The sequence below is a fragment of the Stegodyphus dumicola genome, chromosome 9, assembly GCF_044657685.1.
Source record: "Stegodyphus dumicola isolate Sdum_Otavi_A_Nest chromosome 9, ASM4465768v1".
In the NCBI taxonomy this organism is placed as follows: domain Eukaryota; kingdom Metazoa; phylum Arthropoda; class Arachnida; order Araneae; family Eresidae; genus Stegodyphus; species Stegodyphus dumicola.
In genome coordinates this window covers 74,389,818-74,404,759 of record NC_140776.1, presented here as the reverse complement: position 1 = coordinate 74,404,759, position 14,942 = coordinate 74,389,818, and the positions used below count along the sequence as shown (strand labels likewise).

General features: G+C 31.9%; 2 protein-coding genes across 2 annotated transcripts in view; one reads left to right on the top strand and one right to left on the bottom strand.

The window, feature by feature from the left end:
- Window positions 1-12,126, bottom strand: part of OstDelta (oligosaccharide transferase delta subunit) — a 77,844-nt gene extending 65,718 nt beyond the window's left edge. Inside the window, exon 1 of the mRNA XM_085823623.1 lies at window positions 11,978-12,126. Coding sequence (XP_085679749.1) covers window positions 11,978-11,990 — 13 coding nt within the window. The 5' untranslated portion in view covers window positions 11,991-12,126. The remainder of the gene's footprint in view (window positions 1-11,977) is intronic.
- A 198-nt stretch (window positions 12,127-12,324) lies between these two features.
- LOC118184728 (MFS-type transporter SLC18B1-like) overlaps window positions 12,325-14,942 on the top strand; it is an 86,269-nt gene continuing 83,651 nt past the window's right edge. Inside the window, 1 exon segment of the mRNA XM_035354440.2 lies at window positions 12,325-12,700. The gene's annotated coding sequence lies outside the window, so the exon portion shown is untranslated.

Sequence of the window (14,942 nt, the reverse complement as noted above, 5' to 3'; positions counted from 1 at the left end):
TATTCAGCTGTTACAATCGAATTATGTTTATCCTTCATCAATGCTAAAACTATTGGCTAATTTCTTCAAATGGAATGCTTTTTCTATCATTCAAAAGAAACCTACTTTTATGAAATTATCAGATTTACATAGAATGTCCCATCTTCAAGTTGATGGCATGTATTTAGTACCTAAGATCAGACTTTAACATTCTTTTTCTTTTTGAGAGCATCAAGGAATCTTTCCTATAATGTGATTTTATACAGATACTCCATAATCTAGTACCACTGAAGTTGGCCGATGTAATTTATGGGTCATGTAACAATGAAAGGCGATCTCTTGAATATGCAGAGCAATAATTTATAAGCAAAAGCACTTTTCAGTTCTTTTCACACTATTTTGTTATATTCATTTGAATTTCAGTTTGGTGATGATGGGAGTTTTGGCATAGCTTGAAACCCGATTCCTTACCAAAAGAGCATACATGCTGTAAAATAAACATTAACCTTAATCGGTGCTTTCCTTGAGCTTAACAAAACTGATGGACAGGATATGTCAACCTATATGCGAGGAATAAACATAGTGTAAAGAAGATCGGGGGTTGGATAATGGTCAATTAACTTGACTGGTATGTCGTCAGGTACTTGGCTATAATGATTCCCTACGATACTTCATATAAATGCTGTCTGAAACATTTGGCTAGATACCTATTTCCATTATAATCTTTGACAGCTCCTTTCTCACATAATGATTCTATACGTCATATAGCCATAACAAGCTGAAGAGAATTACGGCTACTGGCCACATCGATAACCAAGACATCGGAAGGATACACTATCTTCTCATGCACACACCGACAGCGACATCTTCTAGGCTTTTACCTAAGAATTATATAGTGTTGAACTTTACGCATCTTCAGCACTGCACAGCTGCAAGAGAGAAATGCAGATTTCCCAATCTGAAAGACTTTAAAATTCCTAAATGTTTTCTATGCCTGTTTGATTTGGTATTTATGCAAAACCATATCAATTTTAAAGCAGTGAGGTTTCAAGGATTCACCAGTCAGTAGATATGAAAGTTTCTCACTTCAATCATTGTTGAAGCTTAAAAGCAAATTAAGTCTTTCCTTGCTGTATTTACAAGGATGGAAAATAGCACCTTTGAATTTCAATCTTTTATTAGGCAAAAGTCAGTAAAATAAGTCAGTTTCAGGATAAATGAAGTTGTCTTTCTTATTATAATCATTAATTAAACAATGAAGATCTAATGCTCCTTGATTTACACTTCAGTCTTTAACATCTACACTTCAGCCATGCCCCCAGAAATTGAAATTTTTCCATTGTGAGTTTTGATGCTACAATGAGTGACATTTCTTTCAATAATTCATTGCTAAGGAATAAATTAGAAGTTTGCATTCCTTTAAACCATTGAATGAACCAATTCCAAAGTCTCAAATTCTCCATTTTGTTCCTTTGAATGCATTACGCAGTCATTATAGCAATTTTTGTCAGAATCCTTATTTTTCAAGTATTTCTTGGCAATTAGAAATTTTTGGCTAAAGACTCTTTTTTTAAGTCATAATAATTTTTCAGCTATCTTACACAAAATTAATAAATTATTAAAATAATTTCTTTTGCTTCATCCTAAAACCTTACATTTATGATTGGGGAAAGGTGTAAATGCTGCATTTAATTTGATAGAGAAGATGTGGAGAAGCCATCCAACAAACCAGCAATCTTCAAACTATTTTAATCACATATCCTTAAGATGACAATAATTATAAGCGGTACCCTTCATGATATAATATAGTATAATATAATATAATGAAATATGTGTTGTGTGGTCAAAAATTATTATTTATTATTTTAAACAATATACATACATTTAACGTAAATTGCAAATTTACATTTTGAATTAGAATTTACTATGAATAATGTGGTTGTGAATGTTAGTATTGTCTGTCGGGATTTAAAGTCGTGATGTCAAAATATGATTTGAAGCCCTCTGTTAGTGCATTTCGAAGATCTGGTTCTAACTCTAATTTATTTCTGTATTTGGTTTTATTTGTTGGTATTGCAGAAAACGATACTTCAGATAGGTATGCAGAACCAAATGGTAAGACTGCATTTCTTGCTATGCTTACTATATCTGGACATTTGGTTTTCAGTTCCATTCACTAATTATGAAAAGATTTTTCTTTAAATTCAGAATGTAGCATTTTTCTTTCTTTCATGTAAACTAACTGTTCTTAGTTGCAATCAAAAGACGATCTACTTTTACATTAATCAGCAAACGGGTTTATGACCCACTGAAACTTTAATACTAGGAAGGAAAATTGGTTCCAAAACTTTGTTTCTAAATTTTTTTAATGTGAGGATGTAAAACCTTTAATTTGTTCAACATTTTCTTCATTTTCAGAAGTAAAATTACACAGTGATGAAAGTTAAAGATCCCTTTTCTGGGATCTTTAGCTTTCATCTTGCCTTGACTCTAATTTACTTTTAACTTTATATGCTTTAAGTTTATTTTACTTTAATCCTTTCAAGCACGCTACCTTTTAAAGTTGGAACTTGGACAAGAAAATAAAAAAAGGTAAGCAGTCTAATCAGGCCTACCTTCCAATAAATGACGAAATTTAAGAATTTTAAAAATATGTATGTAGGAATTGCATAATATATAATTTTTTTACATTATTTTACAAAGTAAATTATCAGAAACAATTAAAAAATAAATATTTATGTAATTTTTCTATAGCAGTGAAAATATAAATACCTATATAATAAGAATGTTTGGAAATGGATTTAAAAACTCAGTAAAATAAGGATAAAAAAAAAATTTTTTTTTTTTTTTTTTTTTTTTTTTTTTAAAATACCAAAGAACAAATAGTTTTTGTGACACTGTTCAAAGCATGTTTTGTCTTTTTGGTACATGCATAGACCCACATTGCACGTTTCGCCACATGTATCTTCTTCTATGAGGTTTCTTTCTTGTGCTACAAAATGTACACTGCCTGGACCTAAATTTCACTGATATATAATTTCACTGTCCAGCGTTATTTAGTTTCTTTTCATCTGGCACATGAAATTTGTGGTTTTCTTATGGGGGGGGGGGCTTGGTCTTTTTGGCTTTGGCGCGGATCATTTGTTTCCCATTCATACTAATTTTATTCTTATTTCATCCCAAAATATTCAGAAAATATTTTAAATTTAAATAAAACATTACACAATTTCTATTTTTAATTATAGCAAAGTATATTTACCACAGGAAATAATTTGTAAAATCACAATACTAGCTTGGGGAGCAAGTGTGTTGAGGTTAGAGAAAAGTCTCTGGAAAAGAGAGACCTTTTTACTGGGCAGGTGCACGTATTGTTTAGTAATAAAATAACTCTGTGGTTTCAAAACCCCTTATCTATATCCGGGTAAAAATAAACATTCCTATTTGAAAAGCAAGCAAACACCATTGTGAAGAGCAGTGGTTTCAAGGCGCGACCACCGAGCTTCTAGAGCATTGTGAGCATTGTGACACAATGCTCTAGTGGTGGCGCCCTGAAACCACAAAGTAAATGCTGTACATATAGAGAGTTTTTTTTTTTATATGCAGTTTAATTGTTGCTATTTTTTATTGTTTATGGTAGAAATCATGATGTGCGATGAATAACTTTAGAAATTTAAAGTCGTTTATATTAATAAAAGGAAGTTATTTTGTCTCATTGAAAATGAATTTTAAAAGGCATCCGATTTGAAGTACTAAGACCTAAAACATGTATGATTCAGAAGTCATTTTGTGTTATTTAGAGGTAAAAGATCAGTAATCAATTGATTTTCACTCAAAAATTTCGGAAGGAAGAGGAGAAATTTTCACACATGAAAAAAATTCGAAAATTGGTGGTTTCAAGGCGCGACTGCCGCGCGTCAAAGGGTTAAGCGTATAATTCAGTAATGCGCAATAATTTGTACGTTATGAAAAGAATTGAATTGAATTATTATATAATAATTAAGCACTCAAGGACTATTTGCTTAAGGGCAAGAATGCCTTTCTTATCATTATTTGAAATGAAATTTTATAATTTACTTTACTTTCCACAGCATTCAGTACGTGAAACCATCAATAATAATATAATAATGATAATAAAAATGGCATCACACAACTCTATTAGTTTTAAGTTGCATTTCAACATTTGAAAGAATGTGAATTACATTGGTATTTTCACCACACAAACGAATGTAATATTTCGGAAAAGAATTCTCACCCGTTATTGCAATACTTCAATAATTTTCGCAAATTAAAAAACTTAATTAATACGTTTTAATAGTAAATGATGTGATTTTCACTCGTAAAATCCCTTTGTACATTATTATCTTTCATTTCAGCACCACTGCATAACTTTTCGAAGACATAAATAGCTTCCGTTAATACATGTTCCCATACATTATATTTATTTTTTATATTTTTGTCATTAATAAATTAATGATAGATAAAAAAATGATATTGCTTAATTTATAAGGAATGTAAAAACTGGAAATCTGAGGTCATTAATTTCTGAGACGTAAATAGCTTTCCAAGATGCAAATAAAACAGATAACAATAATCATAAATATTAATGCTCCTAAAATATAACCACTTTTCCTAACTGATTTTTGCTTTCTGATCCACCTGGGGTACAACAAACCTATTTTCATTAAATGAAGTTTTGCGCATTTCTCTATGAAATACGCAAAACTTGTTTCATAGAACTTTATTTTAACTAATTATAAAGAAACACTACTTTTAGAATTCATGCAAGAGAGTGTGAGTACTCATCTTCAAATATACGTTAGTGTCGATAAGATTAACTACAAATTATTAATGATTTCTGGGAAAAGGCCAAAAATTAAAACAAAATTTTTAAACACGTCCTGCGCCATAGCTGTAGGATCGATCAATCAATCGACTCGACAATAGAAAATCAGTCGACTTGAATGGAGCTCATCAACATCTAAAAAGAGTTTCTATTAGTATGCAAGATATGAGAAACAAGTTTGAAATATTATGAAATTTAGAAAAAATGGCATATAAATCCATTATTAATTTAAATGCCAAATAATATAATGCCGAAATTACATGTAAGTTAAATTTTTAGGTTAGAAGCTTAATTTTAAATGGATTGTTTACAGTTTGAGCATAAGTACTTCTTTGCCCTATAGCATTTCATGCAAAACATTTTACTCGTTAAAGTACACATTAATTGAAATTTCTCGTTCTATAATTTTAGAATAAATTAAATTACTAAGTTCTCATATCTCATCATAAAATTACTAAGTTCTCATATCATGCTTAGCAATAAAACAATAACTTTGTTATACAGTCAAAAGTTGTTAATTCAGACACCCATAATCTGGAATGATCTATAATGCGGACCTCAAAGCTACAAACTTTCTACGCATGCGTCGCGTTGATGCATGCGCGCAAGACCTTTACGGCTGCGAATATGCAAGAATGCATGCCCAAAATATGTTTACGCATGTGCATTTAATGTATAACGGACGGTATAAGCTAAGCTAAAATTATCTAATTCAGTTAATGTTGCAGATTGTGTTGTTCCTTAATCTTCGAATTGGATCCGGCTTATTATTTTTTGCAGACTGTTAGACCAATTTTATAAAAGTAAGCTTGAACTTTCGATTATGTCAAATAGAATTTCCGATATATATTTACTAATATGTAAAGGATCTACAAAGCGAAAGTATGTTTCGAAGTCCATTAAACCAAAAGTAGAATTGCTGCAAAAAAATGGATAAAGGCATATCCTTTCTTTATCTAACCATTCTGAAATCTGTTTATCAATTTCACGCTGCTCTGCAGCAGGGGGAAGCCGTGGCACGCAATGAATTGGAAGTTGATCTGTCAGCACTATCCTTATCTTCAGGGCAGATGTTTTTATTTTATTTGGCTTATAATTCCTATTAAATGTAGTATTTCATCTCGATGAGGAATATGATTTAAATCAAAGTCCTTGTCATTATAATTCGCTTCCGATAGCGAAGAAAGTAAAGTAAACAAATAAATATTAAGCTTTTTTTTTGTAAATTTTGAAACCCTTTAGATCATAATTGTTCTTTATTTCATAAATTACAGTTTCATATTTTTAATTTTATAATTTCTGCCTGCCATCTTACCAGATTTAAATTGATGATCTATAATATACGATAATCCGGAATCGCCGAAGTCCCGACGAGTCCGGATTAACGACTTTTGACTGTACAACACTTAAAAAACAGCGATGAGTACCATCCTGAGATTGCTACAGCATTTCATGCAAAACACTTCGCTCATTAAAGTACACATTAATTATAATTTATTGTTCTATAACTTTAGAATGAATTAAAATTAGTAAGTTATCATATCATGCTTAGTGATATAACATTAACTATGTTGTACAACACTGGAAACAGCGAATGTCAGCTGTCAGAATGTCAACATAAACAGAGGCAAGTTGAATTTTTCCTTTTGGCAGTTCAGAATTGTTTTCCCTGTCCATTTCGCTTGGATTGGGAAAACAATATTTGGCTGCCATCTCGGATTTCAGCCAACACCTCGACAAATTCAGCCAAGAGTCGGATATCCGAAATGAGCCACCAAAACTCCTCTCCCCTCCCAAAAGAAAGAAAAACAAGAATTGAAACACAGATTAGGACACACCTTGTTATTGTGAATGAACTTGCAGGTGAGTTGCAGAAAAACAAAGATGCAGTTGGTTGGTCTGGTCCTAGTGTCTTAGGTCCATATCACATGGCGTTTGCTTCCCATGAACAACTCTTTCGGACAATTTTTATGCTTGGTTTACTATTGAAAGAAAGACGTGTGACTTTTTCCTTCCTTTCCAAAAAAATTGCAAGTTGTTTGTTTTCAACCAATCAGCTATCAGCTTCTATGTAATGGGGAACCCAAAGCAATCTATGGTGATTAGCTGTTGTGACAAAGCAGAAAAATTGTTCCAAGCAGTTGTTCTTCCGAAACAAACTGATGTGCGATAGCAGCCTTAGCGATCCTACTCTAGGCAGACCTCATGTTCACTGCTCGATTTTAGACAAGATTTCAAGGTAAAAATTTAAGGTTCAGAGTAACCTATAAATCCTTTTTCATTCAATTTTTCTGTGCATACAGAAGAAAATTTTTAGGTATGCCCAGACCTAGCACATCGTGCTTCAAAGGGTTAATCCTGCAGCTATACGAAGAGTATAAAAATTTTGTTTTTAATTTTTAGCCTCTTAGGTTTCTTTTCGTATTTATGTACATATGTATACGTGTGTATACTCACACATATGTATGCACATACACACACACATACAGACAGACATCACAAAATCCCTTTGAATAAAGTCCTTCATTTTGTCTGTACATACAGACATCATGTAAAATATTAGTCAAAATGGATATTTCTGCTGAAATATGATAACCGAAATTTTTCGGGACTATAATACTTCCTTTACTTTGTACAAGAAAGTAAAAATGATAGTTAAATTTTTCAATTTCAAAAGTGCAAAACACAGACATACATAGGTTGCCAAATAACTATCTTGGAGACACGCTGCATTCCCTTATTTTTGCGACTTCTCATTGGGAATGTAGATAATCAGAAAGTATTAAAAATTTTAGACAGAATAGAATGGTTGATCTTTACATTATGGTAACTTGGCGATTTTTTGGCGAAAATTTGGCAACCAACTCTCCTACAGCAACCCTCTATTTTTTTTCCCCCGCCGTCATTTTGTCTTCGCGAAGTAAAGACATGTTTCTTTTCTTTTTATCTACTGAACACTTCTTCCAACAATCTACTAGCCGAATTACACTTATGCTAGAAATTTTATCAAACAAAACTGCTTAATCATGACAAATATTCACTGCAAAATTGGGAAAAAGTGCACAATACCATACTACTTACGCGTTTTTCAAAATAACACATACACATAAACCATGTACACGCCGACTTATTTTTACTTAAAAAAACATCCCAGAATTGCACAAAAATGGCATTGTGCACACTCTTCACTATATCCATGTACACTGCTTTTTTCTCATAAATTAGAAAAATTTCACAAAAATACATGACAATTTTCTCAATCTTTAAACCCGGTAAAAAGAACATATATGAAATTACCTGACCGCGAAAAAGTATTTACCCTTTCCAAATATGAACATTTCCACATATAAAATAAATAAGATATCCAAAAACTTTTACCTCTAAATCATCTATTACATTATACACGTCACCAACGAATTCATACCGCAAGCATTACAAATACTTAGTATCAAATATTTAAATTATTTCCATGCACGTTTACTTCAACTTAAACGTATACCAGATTCCTACAAACATAAAATTCACAAAATAACTATCATTTAATTAAAATATCACTAAACCATGTACACGTCGACTTATTTTTACTTAAAAAAACATCCCAGAATTGCACAAAAATGACATTGCGCACACTCTTCACTATATCCATGTACACTGCTTTTTTCTCATAAATTAGAAAAATTTCACGAAAATACATGACAATTTTCTCAATCTTTAAACCCGGTAAAAAGAACATATATGAAATTCCCTGATCGCGAAAAAGTATTTACCCTTTCCAAATATGAACATTTCCACATATAAAATAAATAAAATATCCAAAAACTTTTACCTCTAAATCATCTATTATATTATAAACGTCACCAACGAATTCATACCGCAACCATTACAAATACTTAGTGTCAGATATTTAAATTATTTCCATGCATGTTTACTTCAACTAAAACGTATACCAAATTCCTACAAACATAAAATTCACAAAATAACTATCATTTCATTAAAATATAATTAAATTCAAAAACACTACTTAAAATATAAATGAGCACATACATTAAATTAATAAAAATTACCTTACAATCCTAATTACTTTAAACTAAATCATTGCTAATAACAATTTTCCCAATAATACCAAATTCCTTTCCACCTTACATTTAGAACAATGCATAAAAATAATATCCTCAAATAATTAAAAATACTAATTTGCCTAATCTTCTTCAGAATCTTGATTACGTGTCCGATAAACTTTTCTTCTTTCTGTTTCAGGATCTTTAAAATCATACTTATATTTCACAGCAAGGTACCCTTTTCAATACCACTAAATACCCATTTCGAATTCACTTTAGTTACGGCCATGGAATCCAAAAATTAACCAACACTGTTTCATACAACACAGAATAAAGCCAAATACAAAATTTCCCGATTTCCCCCCTTTTCCGATTAAAGAATCGTAATTCGTCCATTAATATCACATGACATATCCCATGATCTCTCATTTCCCTCACACAAAATAATGCATAATCGGAACTGAGTACTGCTCACATTATTACCAAAGTCCCAGGTAGTAACCTTTATCGCCTCCAAAATGTCGCCAAACTACCAGTTACCATATTGTAAAGATAAACCAATAGAATGTTTTTAAGTATAGCATATAAATGAGAGAACCTAAGCATCATGCAGTACTTACATATTAGCACAGCCACTTATGTTAGCAAATTTTCATAAAGTGCCAGACTCTTAACAACCATGCACAAGCATTTCTTCAGGGGTAAAGTGCAGAATCGCCCACTCATACGGCGCATATCGATGCGTACATGGACAAAATCAAGGGAGTGCGCAACGCGAAGTTGCTGCAATTCTCCGATTTTTTTTAAGTGAAAATAGGTCGATGTGTACATGGATACTGAATTTGTGCAATTCTTTGAATTGTTACTTTTAAGTTCGCGATTATGCGAAACATGCAAAGCAGTGGGTGATTCTGCACTATCCCCTTCTTCAGTTTCAACAAAGTCTCTTCTATTCAATTTTTGTTTATGGAGTGTACATTCTAAGTTCCAACAGTTTTTATAGATAGAGCATCATATTTTTTGTCTTAAACACAGTTTTATATTATAAGCTTGTTTTTTTATAGCAGTGCAAAAAAAAAAAAAAAAAAAAAAAAAAAAAATATGGTATAATATTTGCAGGAACACAATATTTTGTAGCAAAATTGATATAAGGAACAACTCCTTTGAATCTATTCTTAAAGTGACATGAAGTTGTCACCTGGTCATAAGAAGCAAACATTCGCTAGTAAGGCTATTGATTGATTTTTGTAAAAAATACCTAATTAATACATAAAATATTGGGTAGAGTAGACTTTAAGGTACCCCTTGTATTATGGCAAAGTTGTTGTTTGATTTATCGCCAAGTTGTTTTTTCATTTATGGTAGCCTGAGTAGTTGAAAGCTATGGAAACCCTATTGTGACGTAATCGGGTGCATGATTCTGGGAAATTTTGAATCATGGGATGTTTTGTAAGCGTTTTTGTGGTGTGTGTTGGTTTGATTCTTTAGACGGTAGAATGGCCGAATGTAGTAAGATTAATTTGAAGTTTCTGTACGATTTGGAGCGAAAGGGCAAAAAAGAGTTTTAATTGACTGGTGTGTAAATGAAGGTTTACTCAGTAGCCATTATAAGTGTTCTGTATGTAGGAAGGATATAAGTCTAGTCGAACGTAAAAACCGTTTAGATGGATTTGTAGGAAGAAAGGTTTAGATGGTCACTATGTGAAGCGTTCGATAAGAAAGAGTACCTGGTTTGAAAAAAGTCATTTGAGTATGATTAATATTTTGATTTTTACGTGGCTCTGGGTGTACGGAGCGAACTCGAAAATCATGGTAAGTGAATATTTGCTTTTGGTAGTGCTTAAATGTATAGCATGTTTTTCTTTTTTTATGTTATTTTACTGTTAGGTTTAAATGTGTTTAAATGTTTTATTGAGATTATGTATATTTTGTTTGCCTATATTGTAGAATTTGGAGCTCCTTTGACTTTTTAAGTGAAAATATATTGATGTGTACATGGACAAAGTAAAGGGAGTGCGCAATGCAAGTTTGTGCAATTCTGGGATTTTTTTAAAGTAAAAATAGGTCGATGTGTACATGGATAAAGTTAAAAGAGTGCGCAATGCCATTTTTGTGCAATTCGGGGATTTTTTTTTAGTGAAAATAGGTCGATGTGTACATGGGTAAATTCAAAGGAGTGCGCAATGCCATTTTTGTGCAATTTGGGGATTTTTTTTTTAAGTGAAAATAAGTCGATGTGTACATGGATACCGAGTTTGGGCAATTGTTTGTCTTGTTATTTTGGCTTTGTGTAGCGGCAATTTTTGGCACAAAAATCGGCGCTTTGCAAGCCAAAATAACGAGTCAAAGAATTGCACAAAATCGGTATTCATGTACTGCCCAAAATCGCCAAGTTTCGGCAAGGGGTACCCTAAACTATACTTTTACCTAAAATATTTCCATATTTAATGTAGTTCGACTGGCAGTTTTCTTTCTATAGACTAGCAATATGCAGTTTTTTTTTATTTTTCTCATATGTAAAGAAAATGTGACCAGTTTCCTTTAGTTAAGTTTCTATGGGGGATCTGCTATACAGCAACTGGCCTTCAAATGCTTTATCGTATTAAATAACCTAATCCAATCCAATTATTAATCCAACTATATTCACTTCCAAACTAATAACCCAATAATTCCAGTTTGGAAAAACATGTAAAACTTCCCCAGGGGAGGAAAAAAAACTTGAATGCTAAACTTTACTTCCTGTATAATCATAGTATATATTATATTACTTTTGCATGTTTCAACTTTCTATCACTTAAGATAATCATATCATTCCATTAGCAGTATATATTTACATAATCTTAGCGAAAACAATTATTAATGCAGAAATATCGGAACTCTTCCTGTACAGTTAGTTATAAATCAAAAAAATTGGTGCATAACAGTAGTCTGATTTATGCATAAGCATACTGCTATACAAATATCTCAAAATCATTTTATCTATCAGTAAATTTTAATTCCTTTAAGTTCACTTTGATTTCTAGTCACAGATTACATTTAAAGCTACTTTAGAAAGAAATAATTTATAAACTACATGTAAATGAAGGAATAAACATACTATTTCGTCCCATGTTTACAAGATTACACACATTCACTGAATTTTACCGGTCTACTGGCGTGTAATTCGCTGTCGTGTCCGTCACCGAAATTTCTAGTTGCCAAAAATTAATGAAGAAAGATTTCATTCTTGCAGCAACGGAACACATTTTTTCCTTTTTAATCGCTATTTTAGTTTTCTACCGAATTAAAATTCTAAGAGAAAATCTGAGTCGAAACTGTAGTTTGATATTTTTTGTTTCTTTACTTTATAAGAATCGTTTTTTGATCAAGGATAATCTTTCATAAAAATGGGAACGTGTAATGCAAGATTTAGATAATAATCTTGGCAATACTTTTGACTTCGTAGCAGACAAGTTATGAAGAATGGGGTAACGCGAACCGAAACGTATATGGGTGAACAGGAACGAATCTGAAAGTGAGGAAGGAAGTAAACTGTTTGTTTCTCGAAGGACGTTTTTATTAAAATATGAAAATGATGTTACTATTCTTGTCTTCCTAAGGTTTTTGGTTTCATTTCTAATTGAAATACTCATTTATTCATATGCGCAGTAAAAATGATCTAAATATAACTCTTATTTGAAACATATAATTTAATTCGCGAATTTCTTGCTGAGCGTTCTGTTAATGTGCGGATATTCTGTTTTTAAATTCCTTGTGAGATATATTCCTGAATAAGTCATTCAGCGTTTATAACACATATATGATTGTGAAAAAAAAAAAGGTATGTCTTCTTCCTGATGTGTATAAGAAATAATTGCATTTCCTTGTGTGTTAATGTATCTCTTGTGTTATGGATCTTATTTAGGCATTTTCATCATCTTGGATTATTTTAATGAACTTATGTTAACAATACAACGGTAATATGTCTTCTTCAGTAAGCATCTTTCTTATTAATCTGACAAATTGTTAATTAGTTTATCATTTTATGTCATGTATCTTTGAGAAAAGATACATTTTTTTTTTTATTTATCGATGCATATAATATAGCTAGATGAGAAATTAGGGATGTATTCTGAGATTATTTTACTTTTTAAATCCTCCTTGGATGCTTCAAGTGCTTTGTAAGTGTAGGGTGGCTATGAAATAAGTCTCCCTCAGAGGAGCGTTTCGTAACTTTTATCTGAGCATTAGAATCTCACCAAACTTTGCATATGCACTAATTATACCATTAGAAAAAGATTTATTTAAAGAAATTAGTTCTGAATATCAGTGTTAAGGGAATTTGTGGCACTGTACACAGAGGAATAGATTTTTTTTTTTTTTTTCCATTATATTCAAAGCAGATAAAATTAGTAGTTGGTCACTGAAGAGCAAAGAGTGTTGGATTCCTGTTTTCAAGAGGAAAAATTGATTAAATTCTATTGGGTAAGAAGATACTGCTCATTACAGTGGTCATTTTCATAAATAAGAATTTCCATTCAGTGCATGGTGTGTTCAAAAGAAAATGTAAATGATCAGGAAAATAAAAATATATTTATGAGTATCCCTTGGCAATTTTTGACGGTACGTGGATACCAAGTTTGTGCAATTCTTTGAATTGTTATTTTGGTTTGTGTAGTGTTGATTTTTGCGCCAAAAACCGCCACTACACAAAGCCAGATATCAAAACAAAGAATTGCACAAACTCGTTATCCATGTACACATCGACCTAGTTTCACTTTAACAAAATCAGAAAATTGCACGAACTTGGCCTTGTGCACTCCTTTTATCCATGTACACATCCACCTATTTTCACGTAAAAAAAGTCAGAGAATTGCACAAACTAGGCATTTTGCCCTCCTTTGACTTTACCCATGTACGCATTTGTCCATGTACGAACTATAGTCACTTAAAAAGTCAAAGGAACAGCCAACAAAAAAAGTATGTAATCTCTATAAACTATCATTTTAAATCAAACAATGAAATAACATAAGAAAGGAAATTCATCTTTGCACTACACAAAGGAAATATCCACTTACCTTATTTATAAATTAACATGTCTTCAGTCAAACAAAATTCCTTAACAGCATCGTAAAACTTCTTAAAATTATCTGAACTAGAATATGTATACTGGCATCATCACATAAATTAACAAAATAAGAGTCAAAAATATCCTTCGTAGCAGCATTCGACCATACGTGTTTTTGACGTTTGACCATATGCATTTCCTTCCTACAAACAGGACACCTAATAATGGCTGCTAAGCAAACCTTCATTTACACACCAGTCAAGCAATGCTCTTTTCCCCTTTCTTTCCAAATTGTACAGAAACATCAAATTAATCTTAACACATTCAGCCATTTTACCGTCTAAACCACAAAACAAGCAATATACTTCCTAACCAACACACTCACCACAAGCCCTTACGAATTTAATGCAATCATGCAACAGATTATGTCATGGTAGGGTTTCCAAAACAACAACTCGGCGATAATACAAGGGATACCCTTCTTTCTATTCTAACTGATCAGAAAAATAGGGTAGGTAAGCTGATTTATTCTACATCAGCAAGAAACGGCTGAAAGAAATAAATTTAGTGAAAGAAACTAACTTTTGAACTTATGTCATATTTATATTATACAGTCAAAAATCTTTAATCCGGACTCGCAGAGCAGCGTGAAATTGATAAACAGATTTCGGAACGGTTAGATAAACAAAGGATATGCCTTTATCCATTTTTTGGAGCAATTCCACTTTTTGTTTGATGGACATCGAAACATACTTTCGTTTTCGTAGATCCTTTGGGAGCTCCAGCATCGGAAATTCTATTTGACATAATCGAAAGTTCAAGCTTACTTTTATAAAATTGCTCTTACAGTCTGCAAAAAATAATAAGCCGGATCCAATTCGAAGATTAAGGAACAACCCAATCATCAACATTAACTAAAATAGACACTTAGATAATTTTAGCTTATACCGTCCGTTATACATTAAACGCGCAGCGAAAACGTATTCTGCACTTGTGCACACGCAAATGCGCAGTC